General features: G+C 36.5%; 1 protein-coding gene across 1 annotated transcript in view; it reads right to left on the bottom strand.

Annotated features, from left to right (window-relative positions):
* Positions 1–1,037: 1,037 nt before the first annotated feature.
* Positions 1,038–17,059, bottom strand: part of TTC6 (tetratricopeptide repeat domain 6) — a gene marked incomplete at its 5' end in the record, with an annotated part of 66,471 nt that continues 50,449 nt past the window's right edge. Inside the window, 4 exons of the mRNA XM_005876604.2 lie at positions 1,038–1,354; positions 1,792–2,017; positions 13,301–13,471; positions 14,311–14,463. Of these exons, the coding sequence (XP_005876666.2) occupies positions 1,224–1,354; positions 1,792–2,017; positions 13,301–13,471; positions 14,311–14,463 (681 nt within the window). The remainder of the gene's footprint in view (positions 1,355–1,791; positions 2,018–13,300; positions 13,472–14,310; positions 14,464–17,059) is intronic.

A 17,059-nucleotide genomic window follows, 5' to 3' on the forward strand; every position in this document is an offset into this window, starting at 1 on the left:
GGTCAAGGGCATGTACCTTGGTTGCAGGCACATCCCCGGTGGGGAGTGTGCAGGAGGCAGCTGATCGATGTTTCTCTCTCATCGATGTTTCTAACTCTCTGTCCCTCTCCCTTCCTCTCTGTAAAAAATCAATAAAATATATCTTTTAAAAAAAAGTGTGAGTGCTTCACCAGTCTGAAGTAACCCTCTAAAGATGATGTGGGCCCACATAGCATGTCAAGAAAGTTTTCTGAAGAACGTGAAGCATCACCACATTGAAAATCCACTTTCCACTGTGAAACTCTGGCACATCAAACTAAAATCAAATGAAGCTCGGTGGAAGAGGAATTCTTTCCCAGAATGCCCGATCTCAGTGAACACAGGTCTCCGGGGAGCTGGAGAGGTACTGGGAGAATGAAATGAACAAGGAAAATAAACTGAGTGAAGCAAGTCAGAATGAGCTCAAAGTCAGAAGACCTTGTTCCTATCAGTAAGATGAAGAAAGGGGTTCTCTGTTGGTTCACTCAACAGACAGTCTATAAAGAATTTTTAGCTGTTTTAACTTATTTTTACTTGTCACCTACTATGAAGCACCAATTGCAAGTGCATGTTTACAAATTTACATTAAAGTAGAGGGAACACTCCCGAGGAACCGTGTGCTCAGAATCTTATAGGTGCTGTTCTGGAAGGGAGGGAATGTTACAAAAAGTGGATGTGTTTATCTGTTGGAAGAATGTGAGCCATAGGAGAAATACCAGCCTGAATAGACATTACTTAAAGGAGGAGAGAGGAAATGTACATGACTTCAATTTCTTTATAGTCATCAGCTCTATATTTATTTTTTAATCTGTATACCATTGAATTTAATTGTGAGTAGATATTGAGAAAAAGGTTGACACTTTTTCTACAATCATGCAGTAATATTTCAAAAGGAATTATTTTACTTTAAAGAAAATATTTGAAGTGTTAATAATCTTTAAGAAACATTCCCATTTAAATTCTGCATCCAATGAAGAAATCCAATTATTGAGTTTTTCCAAATATGCATAAAATGATCTAAATGTTTTAAAATTAATATAGAGCATACATGTGTTGTTAAAATGCATAAAAGGGTTATAGAGAAGATGAAACATAATGAATACAATAGTGAAGATAGTGCAACTTTGTTTTAAACAACAAATACATTTCAATTTCTGGCTTAACAGCTGTGTAAACTGCTACAGAAACCAGTCTCTATAGTCATATCACTTGGCATATTCTTGAAGATCAAGTGCTTGGTTATAGTCAGCCATAGCTTCCTCAATCGCACCCATTTTACCACGAACTTCTGCTCTCAGGTTATATACCAGGGCATCACTAGGGTTCAAAGACAGAGCTGTCAAAGAAAAAAATGCAAGGTGTGTTTTATGCTAACACTCGAAAGGTCTCAGTTTTTAAAATAAAAATCTTATAATATAACAACTTTAGTATTACTTGTTTGAAAACATTTTCTTCATATGCACCTATTTAAATTTAAAACATTGAATCTTTCTTAGAAAATTAAATTGGGGAAACAGTACAATGTCTTTCTTTGAAAGGCTGCCAATGCTTGTGTATAGTTTCCCTAATAATTTTCTGCATCTAAACTGACCAATACTGCAAGTTATTACATAAAGAAACTCATATTGATTACATTAAAGACATGGTATATAAAAACACTCATTTCTAATGTAAGTTTTTCTAGACCAATAAACCTGATAGGTTTGTTCTTTTATTATTTAAAAAAACACATCAACCACTGTAATCTTACCCAAAACATTACAAAAAATATACCTTTACTGAGGTCTTCCTCAGCTAATTCATATTGCTTTAAACAACAATAGAACTGTGCTCTGTTAAAAAACACCGCAGCCCAAAAGGGACAGCTTTCAACTACATTTGCAAAATCTTCTTTTGCTTCTTCATACTTCTTTAATATTGTATTTGCAATAGCTCGATTCATGGTAGCACATTCATTTTCTGGATCAAACTTTAAAGCCTTTGAGAAGTAGTCACTGGCCTATAAAATGTGAAGATAATGATAATCTGAATACAATTTAATTGGCAGCTATACAGGAATTTGAAGTATTTTTACTCTTAATATAAAATTAAGGCCAATGGCATTTCCAGGGGATACTGGAAGCATTTCATCCCAGATACAGATGATAAGAAGGTGCGTTGTCTGTAGAGAATGCAAAAAACAGTAATAAAACTGGCCAACAGATGGTCTGCTTTTTGTTATCACCCCAAGTAGGCAATTCTAGACAACATCAGTGATGAAGAATAGGAGACTTGACCATGCAATGCAGTATACAGATAATGTATTATAGAACTGTACAATTAAAACCTATGTAATCTTAACCACTGTCACCCCAATAAATTTAATAGTTTTAAAAAATAAATATTCTTCTCTATTAAAGTGAAATGTTTCACTACCTTACCCCCACCCCATAAATCCCAAATCCCTACACAGCACAAGAAAAAGGTAAAATATAAATTAGAAAATAAGGTCCCAATAAGAAGATAAAATATATTAGAAAATTAACACTTTTCATATAAAAAGCAGAGTATCTAAGAGCTAAAGAGATAAATTTTGAAAATAAGGTTCTAAACCATATTAAAAAGGGATTAAAAACTCGGTTATACTATGAAAAGCTATAAGGAAGGATGAGAGAAGATAAACACCAGCTTGTCAAGATCAAAGACTCTATGTTATTCATAACTCATCATCAAGCTGGAAGGACCCTTCAAAGTGTGGTCCATATACCAGTATTGGAGTCTTGATCAACAACAAATTAGAAATTAAAAAAAGAAAAAAACAGGTCCTTTGCCAATGGCTTGAGATGCTGATTAGACACCCTACCACTGAAGGTAAGAATCTCTTCTCTAACTCCATGATGGATGAAAATTTGGCTCCTACTTTAAACTTTCCTAAAGGAAAAGTCATTTTCCACAATAGAGCTTGCTCTCTCCAGTTCCTTACCACTTGATTTTTCCCCAACACCACAATCTGGCTTCCACCTACCTCTCCCTCTTCCATGAGTTTTGCTCTTGTTAAGGTGGAAGATGTCCTCAACCCAGTGGACATTTTCTAGTTATTTTCTTCCATGACATTTCTGTGGCATGAACACTCTTGACCTCTCCTTCCTTCTTAAAACTTTCTCTGTCCTTGAATCAGGGTGCCTCCCTGTTTTTTCTCCTACCTCTCTGATCATTTTCTATCAGTGTCCTTCACAGAACTAAAATTTAATAGTTTTAAAAAATAAATATTCTTCTCTATTAAAGTGAAATGTTTCACTACCTTACCCCCACCCCATAAATCCCAAATCCCTACACAGCACAAGAAAAAGGTAAAATATAAATTAGAAAATAAGGTCCCAATAAGAAGATAAAATATATTAGAAAATTAACACTTTTCATATAAAAAGCAGAGTATCTAAGAGCTAAAGAGATAAATTTTGAAAATAAGGTTCTAAACCATATTAAAAAGGGATTAAAAACTCGGTTATACTATGAAAAGCTATAAGGAAGGATGAGAGAAGATAAACACCAGCTTGTCAAGATCAAAGACTCTATGTTATTCATAACTCATCATCAAGCTGGAAGGACCCTTCAAAGTGTGGTCCATATACCAGTATTGGAGTCTTGATCAACAACAAATTAGAAATTAAAAAAAGAAAAAACAGGTCCTTTGCCAATGGCTTGAGATGCTGATTAGACACCCTACCACTGAAGGTAAGAATCTCTTCTCTAACTCCATGATGGATGAAAATTTGGCTCCTACTTTAAACTTTCCTAAAGGAAAAGTCATTTTCCACAATAGAGCTTGCTCTCTCCAGTTCCTTACCACTTGATTTTTCCCCAACACCACAATCTGGCTTCCACCTACCTCTCCCTCTTCCATGAGTTTTGCTCTTGTTAAGGTGGAAGATGTCCTCAACCCAGTGGACATTTTCTAGTTATTTTCTTCCATGACATTTCTGTGGCATGAACACTCTTGACCTCTCCTTCCTTCTTAAAACTTTCTCTGTCCTTGAATCAGGGTGCCTCCCTGTTTTTTCTCCTACCTCTCTGATCATTTTCTATCAGTGTCCTTCACAGAACTATTTTTCTCTGTTTCTCGGGGATTTTTCCCCTCAGTTCACTCTATCATTGGTGAAAGGAAATCCTGATAGCATGGCTCAGACCATGGAGCCAGATTTCTAGGTTCAAATCCTGGCTCTACTACTTATCTCTGCTTTGGGGTAACTAAAGCTCTCTTTTCCTCAACTTTTCTCATCTGTAAAATGAAGGTAACAAATAGAAATCTATGTCCAGTGCTGCTATGAGGGTTAAGTGAGCTAATAGTAAAGTATGGAGAATGATATGTAGAATCTAGTAAGGACTAAATTATTATTGATACTAGAGGCCCGGTGCACGAAATTCATGCATGAGTACTATTCCTAAGCCTGGCCTGGTATCAGGGCCGATCGGGGCCTTCCATCTCCAGCTGCTGGCTGCTGGCCGCTGGCCAGGGCCTTCTTTCATTCCACACCGCCCCCTGGTGGTCAGCGCACATCACAGTGAGCAATCAAACTCCCAGTCGGTCGAACTCCTGAGGGGACACTTTGCATATTAGGCTTATATATAATAGATAGATAGATAGATAGATAGACAGATAGATAAATTGACTAAATATTAGCCTAGATTTTTAAGAGAAAAAAATTTAATACCAATAAGCTCACCAATACTTAGATAATAGCATAAACCTGAAGACACACAGTATTAGTTCTGAATTTGCAATCAGTAATGGGTCTTTCTTGTTCAAAATTAATTTCTTTAAGGTTTTGGAGCTGCAGGCTCTGCTAATTTGCATGTTTGACACACTTGGCCAATAGGTCAATTAAATTACCTGTTGAATGAGTGAGCGAGCCTCTTCAGAGACACATTCTGGCATGTTCAAAGTAGTATGAGTAGTTATTCCTGCTGGATGGCACTCAACCAGAGTCTGAAACAATCAATCAGGTACACTTCTTACCCAGAATTTATGGACAGTGAGTGCAGAGAACTCAGCAATAGTCTTAACTGGAGGTGTAGTAATCAGCAGTGCCACCTAAGCAGTTTAAGACGAGGGCTCTAAGCCTATAGAACTTCTAACTGGAATGAAGGCAATCAGATAAATCACATCATAAGCTTATGCTTCTAGCCCTTTTACCTTAGTTATAAAGTGGCTCATAAGTAGAAGAGCTTATATTTATACATAAAAACTAAAAAGGGGCCTGGTGCACACAATTTGTGCATGGGTAGGGTCCCTAGGCCTGGCTAGCGATCAGGGCAGATTGGGGCCTTCTGGCTGCTGGCCGGCGCCTCTCTTTGCCAGCTGCTGACCAGGGTCTCCCTTCCCTTGCTGCAGCTTTCCTTCCTTCCACCTTGCCCCCTGGTGGTCAGCTCACGCCATAGCGAGCAATCAAACTCCCAAAGGGACACTTTGCATATTAGCCTTTTATATAGATAGATAGATATCACTTTTCCCAGTGTCTATAAATGAAGATACATCATAGTCTTCAGGCAATACTCCATGAAATTTGGCTGCCTATGACTTTTGAGAGGCAATTAGATCAAGATTTTGTAACCCCTCTCATCCCAGAATGGCAACTCTTCTATGCTGCAGTTAAGTGCAATTGAGGATGTTAAGATGGCAACAGGCCTGGCAACCTGTGAAGAGCTTAAAGAGAATTTACTCCTGAACAGAAAACTGGACTCACAATCATCAGAAATTATGCAAGGGAACAACTCTGAGCAGGGTTGAGACTTCCTTCAAAAAACAATTTAGACCCTAGCCTGTGTTACAGTGTCAGCCCACACACCAAACGGTCTCAGGTTCCATTCCCAGTCAAGGCATGTGCAGGAGGCAACCAATCTATGTGTCTCTCTCGAATCAATGTTTTTCCTGCCCACCCCCTTCTGTCTCTTCTACTATCTCTGAAAATAAATGGCAAAAATATCCTCAGGTGAGGATTAACAACAACAACAACAAAAGCAATTTAGGCTTCACCCTAATTCACTGATAGATGATTAATAAAGGTGACACAATTGTACATCACCAAAGCAGGACTTCAGTCAGGAAGGAATAAATGCCTGCCACAGCTAAAAATAATAGAATTTAGTAAAACACAATATGTACCTAACTTTGAACAATCTACCTTTCGATTACAATTTCCAAAATATATTATTTAAAAATAGAGGCCTGGTGCATGAATCCATGCACATTGAAAGGAAATTAATTAGAAGAAATATTTTAGAGGCCCAGGAGGGACCGCAGGAGGTTGGCTCCAGGGCGTGCCCAGCCCATCTTGCCCAGTCCCCATCAGGGCCAATCAAGGCTGGCCAGCCAGGAAGGAACCACAGGAGGTTGGCCTGCTGGGGAGAGACTGTGGGAGGGCTCCAGATCATGTCCGGCCCATCTCACCCAGTCCCAACTGGCCGGACCCCAGCAGCAAGCTAACCTACCAGTCGGAGTGTCTGCCCCTAGTTGGCCAGTGCATGTCTTAACGACTGGTGGAGTAGTCAATTGAATGGTTGACAAATCAGGCAGACACTCAGCATAGTAGGCTTTTATATATATAGATATGAAAGCCTATACATTTAAATAGGACTTTTGAAGTATAGAAATATTAATTATGAATCAGAGGTCAAAAACACCAACGACAATGGATGGCCTTGATTTTTTAACAATTGTTCTAATGCCCTTATAACTGTAATTAATTAGAAAGCAGATCCAATTATTTTTTAAAGTCACCTGAAGTTCATGATGCATATACATAGCTCATCCAAAAGTGGTTTAAAAGCATTAAGTCACTAATTAACGATTAAAGTTGTCAAAATGCATACATGTTTTAACCCTCTAGAGATTATTTGCTCTGTTGAAGGACCCTTTCTCCTGACCATAAATCTTTCCAGTATAGTCAGAAACAAAGGTAAGAGGCCTGGAGCATAGTAATATAGCTGAATGATTATATTAAAGTCTGCTTGTCTTTAATAAAGCCCAATCATCCAATACATCAAGACAGAGGGCAACATACATTTTTGATAAAATGTTTGCCCAGCAAATGTATCCCCCAGTTTTTAAGAAAGAGCCATATTAAAAAATATTTATCAAACTACACTTCAGATCTAACTGAAAAGTGTCATACATGATGCCCAGAGTTATTAATGACAAATATGTTTAAAATGTAAAGGTCTCCTTCTCATGTGGATCTTAAACATTTAAGGTAACAGAAAATTGCTCTGGGCATTTTAGTGGCCTTCATCTCATTAACTAACTCCATGGTGCAAAGAAACATTGTTAGGACCTAGCCAGACAGTGGTCTGAGTTTGATGAAGTTCAAATCAATTGACTCTGGCTTGTCAGCCTAGGGAAATATTAGCCTCCCAGCTGTCTACTGAGGTCTCAGCTACAAGTCTCATTCGTGCCTTAAAGAATTAGACTTTCAATAATTCTCTGTCCAAGCACCTAGCTTCACCACTGAGGTCAACCAGGCTCATCACAGGGATCAGCAGGCTGTTCAGGGTCATGCTCTAACTTGGGAAGAATAAGAGCTAAACCGAGGCAATGTCAGAAGACACAGAATGAAAGGGATAAATCTGGGGGGGGGGGGGGGGGGGAGAAGCAAAACTGACCGGATTAGATTAAGGAGAAGAGGAAGAGAAAGTCATGGTTGACACTGGTGTTTTTACTAGGGTGACTTTAAATTGAGAGAAGATTTATATGAAGAACCACTGGACGGAGGGTAGAGGATATAGAAATTCTGTTTTGGCCCTAATGCACTTGTAAAATATCCAGATTTAGCAACTGGTGATAAATATGGGTTAGGAGCTCAGAAGAAAGGTGGAGGCTGACATGCAGTCTAAACCACGGGTACAGACAAGCTTTCTGAGTAAGGAAATCTAGGGAGAAAAGGAAGGGTTTTGATTCCTGGCCCTACAAGTTTACAATCTAATTGGAGTGAGGAGATAAGAGACCAACATACAGAAACAAGTGTGGAGTGACACAAAGTAGCACTGAATCTGTATAGAAAGAATTGTATACACATCAGCAGAGTCAAGATCTCATTTTAAATTCATGACCATAAACCTCAAATGACAGCTTAATGTTGTCTGATAACTATGGATGGTGTCAGCTGAGGGGATTGCTTCTTAAATTATATAAATGTCTAACCATTATGCTATATACCTAAAGCTAATAAAAATATTGTCATCTGTAATTGAAGAAATTTTAGAGAAAAAAAAAGAATTGTGCACTGAAAGGCAAAAAGAGAACTTAATTTTTTCTGCTACATTTCCCTAGTGTGTTCACCCTACCACTCTCTAACACAAGCATTTCACATTTTCTCTACCAAACTCCTAGCCACCCCGTTTCTCTTTTTAACTGTCCACCCCCAACTGCCAACTGATGCTTGTATTTAATGGAGGAAATATAACCAGTAGGAATGCCTACTATCAATATTTACCAAACTATATTCAGCTGTGCCCTCTCTGCCTTCCCTTATGACATAATGCATCATGCATCCTGCTCCAAGCAAAGGCTACCCCTGCAACTTCCAAACCCGAACCCCATATTTAGGCTTCACCCTAATTCACTGATAGATGATTAATAAAGGTGACACAATTGTACATCACCAAAGCAGGACTTCAGTCAGGAAGGAATAAATGCCTGCCACAGCTAAAAATAATAGAATTTAGTAAAACACAATATGTACCTAACTTTGAACAATCTACCTTTCGATTACAATTTCCAAAATATATTATTTAAAAATAGAGGCCTGGTGCATGAATCCATGCACATTGAAAGGAAATTACTCTCTCCTGCATCAATAACTTCTACCTTTATCCTAGAGTCTACATCAGTGGTCGGCAAACTCATTAGTCAACAGAGCCAAATAACAACAGTACGGAGACTGAAATTTCTTTTGAGAGCCAAATTTTTTAGACTTAAACTATATAGGTAGGTACATTGTTATTAACTTAATTAGGGTACTCCTAAGGCTTAGGAAGAGCCACACTGAAGGGGCCAAAGAGCCGCATGTGGCTCGCGAGCCGCAGTTTGCCGACCACGGGCCTAGACCCTTCTCATTATTATAGAAGCATGAATCAATTAGCCCTCATCTGAAAAACAACAGCAACAACAACACTTCTTAACCCACTCTAGCTACTACTCCCATTTCACTACTCTTCACAGAAGAATGTCTTGAACCAGCGGAAGGGTCCCTAAGTCTTCACCTCACATTTTCTCCCCAACCCTTCCCACTCCAGCCTCTGCTGCACTGCTGTTCCCAGTGTTCTTGCCCAAGTCCTCAATGGTCTCTTCCATCCTCCTTGTCCTTGACACCTCAGCAGCATTGACACAGGATACTTTTCCCTTCTCAAAACACTTATCCTTGAGAATGATATGCTCTCCTGCTCATCCTGGCTGCATGCTCCCGCCTCAGTCTACTTTCTGGCCTCTCCTTTCTGCTTCATTTCTAAACATTCGTGCTACCCAGGACTTGCTCCTTAAACCCTTTCTCTCCATCTATACTAGTTACCAGGTAATCTTATATAGTCTCACGGATATGCTAATACTGGTGTAATAATGCTTATGTGAAACTGTATTAGGCATATATCACTTCAAATATTTTCTTATTTATTTTATATTTCTTCCTCCAATAAAATGTAAGCTACATCATAAAAGAATCCTTTTATACCTTGTTTAGTTCTGTATCCTCAGGGCATTTATAAATGCCTATCACATGGCAGGTACATCATAAATATGTGGAGATTGAAAGAAGCTAAGTGGAAACAGGAAATATTTGCTGAATTTTTTCAGCGAAATATAGATAAGAACCATAGCCTCTTCACACATGAAAGCCTCAAAGTTTGTTTTATTAAGAAGTGTGGTGAGCGCTAGCCGGTTTGGCTTAGTGGAAAGAGCATCGGCCTGTGGACTGAAGGGTCCCAGGTTCAATTCTGGTCAAGGGCACATGCCTGGGTTGCAGGCTCAATCACCAGTAGGGGGCGTGCAGAAGGCAGCCAATCAATGACTCTCATCATTGATGTTTCTATCTCTCTCACTCCCTCTCCCTTCCTCTCTGAAAGCAATAAAAATATATATTTTTTTAAAAAGAAGTGTGGTGACAGTTTTGAGTGGTGAAGGAGAATATAAAGGTGACAGGTCTCAAAAAATGCAGGCAATAAAAACAACTTTTTAAAATGAGTGCATTATTTTAGAAGGCAAGGGCTGTGAAAAGCTCAGAGAAACACAGACCTTGTGATAGCCTTCCAAACCGAGATAGGCTAGAAAGGACATATTGTAAAGTCCTTTACTATAGCATCAGAGGGAGCTCAACTTGGAAAGTTACTATGGCCCATCCTCCTATTTCCCACAAGAACCTCTGCTACTAGAAAAGGAAAATAATTTATTACATTCAAATATGAGTAACAGAAAAGTAATTCACCTGCCTTCATGGCAAAAACAAGGATGAAAGTAATTTAATTTTTTGAAAGTAAAAACTCACCAGAAAAAAAGTACTGCTACAGTCTAGATTAAAGATTATAACGTAGCATTTCAAAATGAACTAGAAAAAATGCATTATAAAAGCAATTCCATTTAAGAAAGAATTCAGAAACAAAGGATCTCAGAAAAGTTATGGCCAATAAGGTCTGACATGGAAATATGATGGAACTACAAAAACAAACAAACAAAAATCTAAAGAGAACTTGAATTCTAAGGTCTACAAGGGGACAATAAATATCTCAAAAAACACAGTGAAGAAGGCAACAAAAATGAAAAAGAAATTAAGAGGTTTAAGAAATGAGAAAAACAGTTGATATATAGAAGCTAAAGGACAGGAGATAGATAGAGTTGCCCAATGAAGAAAATCAAAACCACGAAACAGAAAAAAAAAATTTTCACTGAATTCAACAAAACTTTTCTGAAATCTACATATTGAAACCACATACTGTGTGCTTATTAACTTTGACACCAATGGTCAACTCTAAGGCATGCATTGTTGAAACTTTTCATTAAAAACATTTGGTTATCCTAACCAAAAAAAAAGTCACAAATAACAAAAATTGAATTGTATTCAGCTTCTTGACATCAACCTACAATAACAGAAAACAGTGAAACATCACAAGATACTCAAGGGGAAAAAAAGAGGCCAAGGGTTTTAAACCGAGACATGTCTCCTTAAGATATAAAGGCTAGAGGCAAACAGTGATGAACATGAAAAAATCCAAGGAATATTGTTCGCATGAGCCCTTTCTCAGGACTCTATTAAGGGACCAATTTCAGACAACCAAGAAATAATCGGTTGGGATGGAAACTGGCAAAAAAATCTGGTAATGTGAATTGAACATACTTAACTGGAGAACTAAGATGAAAATTTGAAATAAGAGTAACAAAATAATATGCAAATATTAAATCTTTTGGCAGTATAGGAATTATGAAACTCACAAGAAAATGGGATAACAGTGACAGTGGATAGTAAGCTGATACAATAAACTCAAGCATATTTAAGAATACAAATAGAAAAAAATTTTAAAGAGAATACTTTAAGTAAAATTGAATAATAGATGAGAGGGAGCGTAATTTATTGTTGTTCATAGTAGAGAAACTAAAAATACAAAGAAATAAGGGTACTATTTCTAAAAACTACTATTATAAAGGCAGCCACTAGGGCAAAACTGCAAATTTTCTCAATATCAGAAAAACTGAAAAAAATTAAACAGACCACAGAACAAAATTCTTCTAAAATACATGAAAGCAGAAATAAAAGAACAAAAACAAACATACTGATTATGCCAACATGAAAATGGGCTTAACCCACCTATTAAAATATAATTACTTTAAAATTGGCTTTTTCTTCTTTTTTTAAAATAATTTCTTATTGTTGAAAGTATTACATAAGTACCCTTTTCCCCCCCATTAACCCTGTTCAGCCCGCCCCCAAGCAAAATCCAACTCTATGCTACACAAAAGAGACACATCTAAAACAAAAAATTCTAAATGTTGAAAATAAAAGGAAGGACAAAGATCACTAGGGCAAAACTGTAAATTTTCTCAATATCAGAAAAACTGAAAAAATTAAACAGACCACAAAACAAAATTCTTCTAAAATACATGAAAGCAGAAATAACAGAACAAAAACAAACATACTAATTATGCCAAAATGAAAATGGGCTTAACCCACCTATTAAAAGATAATTACTTTCAAATTGGCATTTTTTTCTTTTTTAAAAATAATTCCTTATTGTTGAAAGTATTACATAAGTACCCCTTTCCCCCCATGAACCCTGTTCAGCCCGCCCCCAAGCAAAATCCAACTCTATGCTACACAAAAGAGACACATCTAAAACAAAAAATTCTAAATGTTGAAAATAAAAGGAAGGACAAAGAAATACCAGGCAAAAGCAAACCAAATGGAATCAGAGGTCAGATCTGATTTATTCTAAAGAGCTTTAAAAAACAAAGGACATTTATAATGCTGAAGGTTACAATATATAGTGCATATATAACATGTATTAATATCTATACAAGAAATAATGCAGCAGCAATTTTCATAAAGCAGAAATTACAAGAAATATCAAAAACTATATAGAACCAAACCAATAAACCTTTCTCAGTCCAAGGTCAACCAAATGAAAAAAAGAGAAGAATGGACATTGACTAATTAAAAATATACTTAAGAAGGTATATCTTATACTTCTTTGAAAAGAACCCTTTAATGTTTTTCAATATTTGCCATATATTAGACCACATTAAAAAACTCAATAAGAACCCAAACTAGAAAATATAAAAGTCTGTCTATCTGGACATTTCAAATGCCTTATTAATTTATTATTGAGCCAAAGGGGAAATAAAATTACAAGTGCAAAATTTTGGGAAAACAAAAATTAAAACTTCAAAGACCAAAATATGTAGGATACTGCTAAAAGCAGTACTTGGAGAAAAGGCATAACCATAATAATTTATTACAATAGAAATGAAAGGGTGACAATAAATGATTAGCTTCTGGCTCAAAAAGATAAAGAATGGATAGCAAGACACTTTGGTAAGTCCAAAATAATGTTTGCTGGACAAATGTTGAATGGATGGTGATAATGAGGAGAATAAATCCAGAGAGGTTAAACATCTAATTAATTATAAACATTCTTACGAAGGACATTTGTTTAAAAAAGAACTAATGAATGATTAGCCTAGGATATAAGGACTGAATTTTAAAACTATATATAACAAAGAAAGCATTTAATGTAAAAAGAAAATGTTAAGGAAAACTCACATTACCTGGGAAAACTGCCTGTGGTGAAAGTAGATATTTCCTGCATTAAAGTAAGCCAGTGCGTATGTAGGGTTTAAAGAAATTGCTGCTTGATAGTCTCTCATTGCATTTTGTTGCTGGCCCATAAACTCATGAATCACACCACGATTTGTTAAGAATTCTGCTGTAGTATTGATCTGCAATTTAATAGTATGAGTATTTAGCATCTGGGAATAGTATTTATTTCCGATTTCATATCTGCAAAAATGAACGCTATGAAATCTACTTGTGGGAAGCTAGTAACTTTATAGTTCAGGTGAAGCCCTATTAGAGCAAATATTTTGCGAGAGGTCTCAGTATGAAGTTGGTTCAATGTCAACACTTTGTTGATTTTGGTTATAATAAAATAAATAATCTTAGTGCTTTACTCAGTTCCTTTCCAAAGAACATGGGGGAAAGCTTATCTGCTTAGCTCTGTTAAAGCTGGAAAAGAAATTAAATAGTTAACATGTTTATTTGTTCTAAGCAGCAGCAATTATCTTTCAGGTCTTCCCTTTTTCTCACCTCAAAGATTACAACATCTACCCGAAGCAACAGAAACAGAATCCAAAAATCTAGAAAATAAAGAGGAAGATTTTCTTTCATTGTATACAAAACCTGAGGTATTTATTTGCCTTTTCACTACAGAAGAATCTGGGGAATTACATTATTCTTCCTGTAATTCCTTCAAACCCAGAACATTATTTTTTTTGCATTCATTTTTTATTACAAAATAATATTGATGCCATAAAACTATAAATTGCATTTACTGAGAGAATCAACATTTACCAGGAATTATTTTTTTCTTGAATTTTAACTGTATTCAGGTTATAGAACTTGCAAGCCATAATAATTCTTTAGGAATCTCTTGGAACAAAATATATATATTATTTTCTCTACAAATCACTTTAAAACGTAACAGAATATTTTTACTTAACCCTATTCATTGATGGTGTTAATTTATGCTAATTATAACACAATGTAAGTGGATTTTTACCTTAATGGCAAAGTTAATATCCTGTATTGCAGCAAAGTTATTACCCATCTGAAGACAGACCACAGCTCTTCCTTCATAGGCTAGGTAGCTCTTTGGATCAACTTCTATGGCAATGGTAAAGTGGTTCCAAGCTTTCTGGAATTTTTCTTGGGCCTAAAATAATTTTCCATTTACATGAAGTAGGAAATTATCCATAACATGACAAATATTTGATTCTAACTTAATCAAATAAGACCTTTAGAAAGCATATATATTTATACAGTGCTAAATGTAAGATATTTTAAACAAGAAGTAGGCTATAATTACCTCTGAGTATTTACACCGAATTTTTAATTAATTAAAATAAATCTAATAGAGTCATTTCATACCAATCTTGGACAACATAAAATCACAGCCACCATGTGAAACACATATGCTTTGGACAATCACCACAAAATTGAGCTCTGCATACACAGGCAGAGATTGTATTTATTTGCTTGGCATTGGGTCTCTGGTTATGCATAATATACATAATAAAATAAATATGTGTTGAATAAATAAATGCATAAACTACTGGTGTAAAACCCATTTTGATAAATTGTACAAGCACCTGGAATTCTAGGATCACTACACATATTCCATGGAAAATGCATGCAAATCTACGAAGCATCTATTTATACTAACCTTAGTGACAACTGGAAAACAAGAAAAAAGGTCAGGAGAGGGACGTTGTGTATAGAATGGTGTCAGAATATTTCCTAGAGAAGACCAACTGGCAACTAAATACCTCCTTGCGGGAAGGCAGTGAGTTGATGAATTCAACATGGTCCAGGGCCTGTCCTTTATAAGTATTCCCATGAGCTCAAAAACCCAACTGGCCAGAATCTCAGAAGCTGACTCACATTAACCAAGATGAGCCCAGTGACTCTTGCATAAAACTATTAAGGCATAAAATTAGTCAGATATAACTAATAAGACACTGTTCTTTAACCAGCAAATCTTCTCCCTCTTGGCAAATTATGTGAAATTCACCACAACCATCACAAATTCATTTCATAACAAGGAATCAGGCAAACTGAGATTAAGTTATTAGAATATTAAGCTGCAAACAGCCTCACAGTAGGATTATATCTGTCATCAGCTCCTGACAACATCTGTTTTGCTCACTTCCATAACTCTAGTGCTAAGCACACAGTAAGGAAAACTGTATTTACTGAACAAATGATCACTGTCCCCTGAGGAGAATTTGAACTCTCCTTCAGTCCTTCCTTTCCTGATTCAATCCTTCCTCAGACTAATGGGTTTTTTTTTTTAGTCCTTTTCCATGTTGATATGCATCCAGTGACATCTTCATAAAACATGAATCGAATGTCACTGCTCTAGTTAGTGATACTCACATTTTTAACTTACTGGCAAGGCCTTCACCTCCAGTTATTATTCAATTCTCTAGTCTCACCTCAGGTCACTCCCCACAATCCCTAACATTCCATTCCCTGGGCCCTCCAACTCTTTCGCTATCCTAACACTGTGTCCTACCCCCAACTCCTATGCCTGATTAATTACTAGTATTTCACACTTCAATTTAAATGTTAATTTCTTTAAAAGCCCTTCTTTACTCCTAAACACTTGGTTTCCTTGTTATAAATGTTCCAAAAACCCAACCTTTTCCTTTGTTGCATATAACTAAATAACGAATCATATTACTACTTGATGCTCATCTCTCCACTAGATAGTAAACTCCAAGAAGAACCAAGTATAGTTTGTTCATTACTCTATTCCTAGGCCTAGATCAGTTCTTTCCTATACTATGTGCTCAGTAAATGCTTATTAAATGCAATAAATGATGATAACTCATTCCACTGGGTTACAGTCAGCTTTAGACGCTTTGGTAGTCATCATGTATATCTCTTTAAATAGACTTTGCAAGTTTCTACTGTGATCCAATAATGGCTAATTTTATGTTTAATTCTTAGAAGGGAAGCTTATTTCCCTTACTAAGAAGAATTTGGGAATATCTCACTATAACCACCAATCTCAACAACCACTTTCAATATTAGTAATCTTAAACCAGCCAAACTCACTTATTTTTAAGTGAAAAAAAAAATCAACTTTAATTGCATTTTAAAAGAAATTTCTGCAATTTACAATATTTGAATATAATTTTTTGCCGAGTGTTTAAATTTTTGAAATTAAAAGGGATAAAAAGAGAATTTAAGATTATTTAGTTCCTTTTCATGGAGAATACAGCACTTTCAGAACTTTATTTCAAGGAGGTCACTATGTAGGAAATGGACCTCTGTGATCCATCTCCAGCATGGTCAGCTTTTGATGGAATTTGCTGAATTTCCCCAGGGCAAACAGAATGCAGGGAGGAGGAAAGAGGATCTAGGAACAAAGAACTGTGTATGTGGGCCAACATCATGGTGGAAAACCTCTATCCCACACACACCTCTCCCCTGCAGGTGCCCGCCTCGGCTAGACAGGGGGAGATAGAGGCGGCTAGAGAGGGCTTCAATCCAATTTTTTTAAATGGTCCAATGGAAGATAGCAAGACCTAGGCGATGTATGAGGAAACAGGTGACCCCATAGTACTCAGCCAATGAGGAACTGGAGGGGAGACTAAATAAATAGACTGTGTTGGCTGCCCCAAGTGTACCAATACAATAGCGATGAACACCCGCTCTCATGGACGTATTAAAAGTCTCGTATTAAAAGAACATTATAACCTGATGAACAAAAAGATAGATACAGAGGCAAAGCATCAAACAGA

The sequence above is a fragment of the Myotis brandtii genome, unplaced genomic scaffold (genome assembly GCF_000412655.1).
Source record: "Myotis brandtii unplaced genomic scaffold, ASM41265v1 scaffold49, whole genome shotgun sequence".
In the NCBI taxonomy this organism is placed as follows: domain Eukaryota; kingdom Metazoa; phylum Chordata; class Mammalia; order Chiroptera; family Vespertilionidae; genus Myotis; species Myotis brandtii.